Below are 6268 nucleotides of genomic sequence, written 5' to 3' on the forward strand. Positions count from 1 at the left end.
AGCTCTGAGTTAAGTCAGTGCTCTGAGTCAGGCAAGATATAAATCAGTTCCTCCAGTAACCCCCAGACAAGCCAGAATGTTGGACACGCAGTCCACTCTTTTGTTTCCACGTCAAGGGAGGAGCCCCAGTCTGGGGGTTCCTTCGCAGCTGCTCTGCACTATGCCACGTAGAGGGAGAAGCATGAATAGGCACAGCAAATGCTGCAAACCTTCCTACCCCTGTGCTAAAATCTCTTCTTGGCTTTCCAATGGCTGGGGCGCCATAGCTTCTCAGCTGGTCTGCAGAGTTCTCACAGAGATGTTCTGGTCCGTATATTGTTAATTTGGTGTATCTGTGGAGGAAGGAAGGCCCATTGCTTCCTAGTCTGCCATCTTGCCAACATCATTCTCCTTGCTTTCATTTCTGAAGAATTTTTTTTTTGAAGTATAGTTGATTTACAACATTATGTTAGTTTCAGGTGTATGGCAAAATGATTCAGTTATACATATATTTATATATTCTTTTTGAGATTCTTTTCCATTATGGGTTATTACAAGATATTGAATATAGCTCCCTGTGCCATACAGTAGGTCCTTATTGTTTTTTGAAGACTGCTTTTACTCGATATAGAATCTGGCTTGACAATTTTTTTCCTCCAGCCCTTTTTTTTTCTCTTTTGGCCGCATCGCGTGGCTTGCGGGATCTTAGTTCCCCGACTAGGGATTGAACCTGCGCCTTAAGCAGTGCAAGCATGGAGTCCTAACCATTGGACCGCCAGGGAATTCTCTTCCTCCAGCCCTTTCAAAGTTTCATTCCATTTCCTCCTGGTTGCCACTGTTTTAGATAACAAAGTCAGGTTCGAATTCTTATTTTTGTTCCCCTGAAGGTAATGTATCTTTTTCCCTAGCTCTGTCTCATCTTTGGTTTTCAGCAGTTTGGCCATGAAATGCCTATTTATAGCCTTCTTTGTTTTTACCCTACTTGGTCTGTGGAGCTTACTGAATCTGCATGTTGACGTCTTCATCAATGTTGGACATTTTTGGTCATTCATATCTCTTCAAATATTTATTCTGATTCTCTTCTTAATTTACATAGAGAAGGAAATTTGCTATTTAATGTTTTTTTTAAATTATCTTTGGCTGCATTGGGTCTTCGTTGCTGCACGCGGGCTTTCTCTAGTTGCGTTGCGCGGGCTTCTCATTGCGGTGGCTTCTCTTGCCGTGGAGCACAGGCTCTAGGCGGGCAGGCTTCAGTAGTTGCAGCACGTGGGCTCTAGGGTGCGCGGGTTTCATTGGTTGTGGCTCATGGGCTCTAGAGCGCAGGCTCAGTAGTTGTGGCGCACGGGCTTAGTTGCTCCACGGCACGTGGGATCTTCCAGGACCAGGGTTTTAACCCGTGTCCCCTGCATTGGCAGGCAGATTCTTAACCACTGTGCCATCAGGGAAGTCTGGCAGGTGGATTCTTAACCACTGCATCACCAGGGAAGTCCAGAAATTTGCTATTTATTGTCTCACAAGTCATTAAGGCTCTGTTCCTTTCCCCACCCCACTTTTTCTTTTTGTATTCAAGTTTCAGATTGGATAGTTTCTATTGGCATTTCTCTGAGGGCACTGATTCTTCCTTCAGCCGTATCCAGGGTGCTGTTAAGTCCATCTGGTGAAATTTTCATTTCCGATTATTTTCCATTTCTAAAATTGCGTTTTCTTTCTTCCTTTTCTGGTTAGCATTTTCATTTCTCTGTTGCAATTTCCCTTATATTAATTTGTTGTGTTCACCACCCCTATAAAAGGCCTTTCATGTGTTTATAGCAGTTGTTTTAGTCCTTATCTGGTAATTTCAACATCTGGGTCATTTCTGGTTCTACGTCTATAGATTTTTTTTTCTGTCTTGGTCATGGGTCACATTTTCCTGCTTCTTCACATTCCTACAAATCTTTCATTTTATACTGGGTATTATGCATGATATGTTGTAAAAATCTGCTAAGTAAAATTGCATTTTGTTCTGGCAGGCAGTTAAGTTACTGGCAGGTCACCCTGTCCCCATGTGGATGAGAGTTGCCCTTGGCCCTAGAGCATCCCTCTTAGTCTCAGAAGGCGGCCCCTCCTCCTAAGATGTGCCCCTTAGTTTCACAAGGTGTTAAACAAGCTTCTCGAGCTTGGTGGATCTTGAATACCAAACCCTGTCTTTCTGGCACCACACAGCTGTTTAAATCTCTGCTCAGCAATTTACCTTCCAGATGTTGCTTTTCCTTAAAGCCTCACCCTGTGCTTGCACAGTTTGGAGACGAAGCAGGAATTTGAGGGAAGATGCTATGATGATACTGGGTCTCCTACCCCTGTGACTCATTTTCTCCTGAATTTCCCTTTCAGTGTTTAACCACAATGGCAGTCCTGACATGTGACATAGATTTCCTCATTTCACTAAGACTGCTGCTTTTCGGTTAAGCTCTATTTCTCCCTGAGTCCCACAGGAAGTCAGGAGTTCCCATGGGGGAAAAGCCAGGTCAATGTGCATCTCATCCCATATGTGTGCTTCCCTTCTTTCGAGGATAGCATTCCTTCCTGCTTTCGCCTGTTTCTGGTTGTTCTTCAGTGCTTTCAAGTAGTTATCTTCTCATTTTGTCCAGAGCTTATCGTTCATTGTTCCTGGCAAACACACAGTTCTCTGCCATCGCTGGACAGTAATACTGGGTGTCATTCTTGAACGTGTGATGGTTATTTCTCTAGAAGCTGTCTTGAAAGTTAGGAAAAATTACCATGGAATTGCATCAAAAACACATTTACCTGCCTTCTGAAGTTAGAAACCAACTCCCTGCTGTATAAGCATTCACAAATTTAATCCTCAAAACAGAAGGAATTTAGAATCAACCTGGGTCAGGGTTATAGGTGCTTAATATTAAAGCAATAAAAAGTAAACCAGGGACTGGCGAGCTTTCTCTGTAACGGGAGTGATAGTAAATGTTTTAGTCTCTGGGTCATTACAGTCTCTGTTGCAGCCGCTCACCTTGCTTTTGTAGCACGAAAGTAGAAGCAGGTGATATGGCGATGAATGCACCTGGTCAATAAAACTTTATTTACAGCACTGAAATGTGAATTTCGTGTTATTTTCTCAGGTCATGAAGTAAGTCCTTTTGAACTTATTTAACCATTTCAAACTATGAAAAACCGTTCTTAGCTCACAGCTCATACAAAACACAGGCCGTGGGCAGGAATGTGGCCCCAGGCTGTAGTTCACTGACCCCCGGACTAAACCTGCAGGCAGTACTGTCAGTTATTCTGTTTACCTCTTATTTTACCTGTGGGCCAAAATTGTTTGAATGACCAAGCACACATAGCAGGTTTTCACCTGCTTCCTTCTTTTAGCCTAATTGGTTCTGATATGTGAACATGCCTAGGAATTGCTTTGCAGAATTGTTTACACAGAGCTATATATATCCTGTACTTCCTGGATGTCTGAGGGTTTTCAAGTATAATTCTGTCTGTGCATGATTTTTGCCTTACATTTGACCCTAGAACGTAACTCCATTGTACAAGCCTCTCTGGCCCAAGAAATCACTTTGACGGTTTTCAAGTTACTGCCTCTCTACTCCAAGTCCACCCTTCTTTGTCCTGCCTTGTGATACTGGAACTGGACCCTGTAAACATTTCTCCCTTGGCAGCTGGCCTAGGTAGGACCTACCTTGGAGGCTTTTTCAGGAGGTCCCTGGAGGAGGAAGACACTTCTCTTCCCGTTTCCATTGGGCTCACACCTGCTTGTACCTGTAGCACACGGTGACCAATTGCACTTGGGATTCCCAGGGGCACCCCTGCCACACACAGCATCCAGTTGGCTCCCCTGCATCCCGGCCAGCTGCCCAGCAACTCACACAGAAGTCCCAGAAAGTTCCAGAAGGAAGCTTCCCAGAGAAATCTTAGGGGCACCACACCCACCGGCAATTTCCCAGGGAGTTAGTTCCACCAGCGCCTGAGAGAGGGGCCTCCTAGAAAGTTCTGCTGGCATCACCCCATGGGTGGTTTCCAGAGTTCTGCCACCGCCCCAGGGAACAGCTTCCCTGCAACAGCGAATCTGGCGGCACCCCAGGGGCCACTTGCCAGTGGTTTCCACTAGCACCTCTAGAGGACGGGTCCATGCTTGCCAGCCCCAGTTTATGGCACCCCTGCAGACTCTGCCTCCTCCCCAGAGAGGCCTGGATCTCAGCCTCGGGGGGACTCTCTTCCAGGATTAGTTTCTCCCTCAGCCCTTGCGGTGGTCGATGCTCCTGCTGCCTGTTACTTGTGTGTTGTTTAGAGTTCTCATTACCCCTTAGCAGTTCATCCTTGTTACTACGATTCTGTTTTGGTTTTTTTTTTTTGGCTGCACCAAGTCTTAGTTGTAGCATACAGGCTCTTAGTTATGGCTCGTGGGATCTAGGTCCCTCACCAGGGATCAAACCCGGGCCCCTCGCATTGGGAGCACAGAGTCTTAACCTCGGGACCACCAGAGAAGTCCCACTAATAATTCTTTTATTAAACTTTCCCTGTTCAAATTAATGTGTGGTTTCTGTGTCCTGACTAACCCTGATGAAAACAAACAGTTTCAAAACTTTTGCAGTAGCAGCTGACTGGGGGGCTGGTCCCAAACCTGCCCAGTGCTGAGGGTCTTCCTACACAGTGACTGTCACTTGCAGACTGGATAGCAAATAATTTTCTTTTCTTTTTTTTTTTTTTGGCTTCCCTACTTGGCCTGCAGGATCTTAGTTCCCCAACCAGGGATGGAACCCGAGTCCTCTGCAGTGGAAGCGCAGAGTCCTAACCACTGGACCGGCAGGGAATTCCCAGCAAACAATTTTCTGTTACCATTTCCTCTGAACTACTAATAATTCCTTATATGTTGAATTATTTATTGTTTATCAGTAGATTCATTTCAGAGGTGATCACTATGTTATTTTATCCTGTTCATCAGAAATAGCCTGTTCTTTGTTGTGTTGTTTTTTTTTTAATTAAAAGGTCTTGTTTTAGACTTCCCTGGTAGCGCAGTGGTTAAGAATCCACCTGCCAATGCAGGGGACACGGGTTCAAGCCCTGGTCCGGGAAGATCCCACATGTCCCAGAGCAGCTGGGCCTGTGTGCCACAGCTGCTGAGCCTGCGCTCTGGAGCCCGTGAGCCACAACTACTGAGTCTGCACGCCACAACTACTGAGCCCACGCACCTAGAGCCTGTGCTCCACAACAAGAGAAGCCACCACAGTGAGAAGCCCGTGCACTGCAACGAACAGTAGCCCCTGCTCGCTGCAACTAGAGAAAGCCCGCGCGCAGCAACAAAGACCCAACGAGGCCAAAAATAAATAAATAAATTTATTTAAAAAAAAAAAAGATCTTGTTTTATGTCTATTCCTTTTTCCTTTCAGTACCAGAAGCATGGACGTTAAGGAAACGCACAGTACAGATACTTGGATACTGACTTTGTACTGATCACTCGTTTACAGGCATTGCCGAAGGGCTGCAGGAGGTGAAACCCCCAGGCCCTGCCAACGGGATGCAGATTGATTCAGGAGAAACGGAAATACTCAGAAAAGCCGTTGAGGACTATTTCTGCTTTTGTTACGGTAAAGCTCACTTTAAGCATTAATTCTCTGAATAGTTCACTACAGAAGATGGTATTAGAAATCATTTTATCAGCGTGACTATTTAGACCGTCTCTAACATTGGAAAAATCCACATTCACATCAAGGGAAGAGCCAGTAAAGTACCAGATCAAGTCTTCTTACGGAAGACCACTTGGTCTCTTCTGGTCCATTGGAACCTCTGAATTCATCAGCCTTCAGTCTTTGCAGAGCCCCCTCCCCATGGCCATGCAGTTATTAGATGTTCATGGTTGGTTCACACACCAGCCTCATCCTCATTGGTCTCCCCACCTACCCACATCTTCCCACAGGCATGGAGACAGGGATTTTTTTTTTAAATACCTACACAGTGCTTAAAAAAGCTAGATAACAAGGAAGTCTGCAGGTGTTGTACTTGTGATAGAAGCACCTTAGCATCTTAGGGCCTGGATCATCATTCCTAGACAGCTGCAAACATCTATGTGACCTGCAGGTCCCTGTGAGCATTTGGATTTGTGGGACTCCTACAGCATAGGGGATCTTAGGGTCTCAGGCTACACTTCCATATGAGAAATGGAGCTCCAGCACCTCGGGGCTGGTCAGCCAGTGCAGAGACACCGACATATCCCCAGGTGGACTCAGCTTTCTACAGGCAAGTTGGCCCAATCTGTACAGTGTGACACAGGAACAGCTAAGCTTTGGGCAGG

At 45.7% G+C, this 6268-nt stretch overlaps 1 protein-coding gene across 1 annotated transcript in view; it reads left to right on the plus strand.

Annotated features, from left to right (window-relative positions):
* Positions 1–6268, plus strand: part of LOC114894416 (general transcription factor II-I repeat domain-containing protein 2) — a 53827-nt gene that overhangs the window by 19934 nt on the left and 27625 nt on the right. Inside the window, exon 4 of the mRNA XM_029221042.1 lies at positions 5445–5564. Within this exon, the coding sequence (XP_029076875.1) occupies positions 5445–5564 (120 nt within the window). The remainder of the gene's footprint in view (positions 1–5444; positions 5565–6268) is intronic.

The sequence above is a fragment of the Monodon monoceros genome, unplaced genomic scaffold, assembly GCF_005190385.1.
Source record: "Monodon monoceros isolate NGI ecotype Baffin Bay Population unplaced genomic scaffold, NGI_Narwhal_1 Super_Scaffold_13, whole genome shotgun sequence".
Taxonomy (NCBI): domain Eukaryota; kingdom Metazoa; phylum Chordata; class Mammalia; order Artiodactyla; family Monodontidae; genus Monodon; species Monodon monoceros.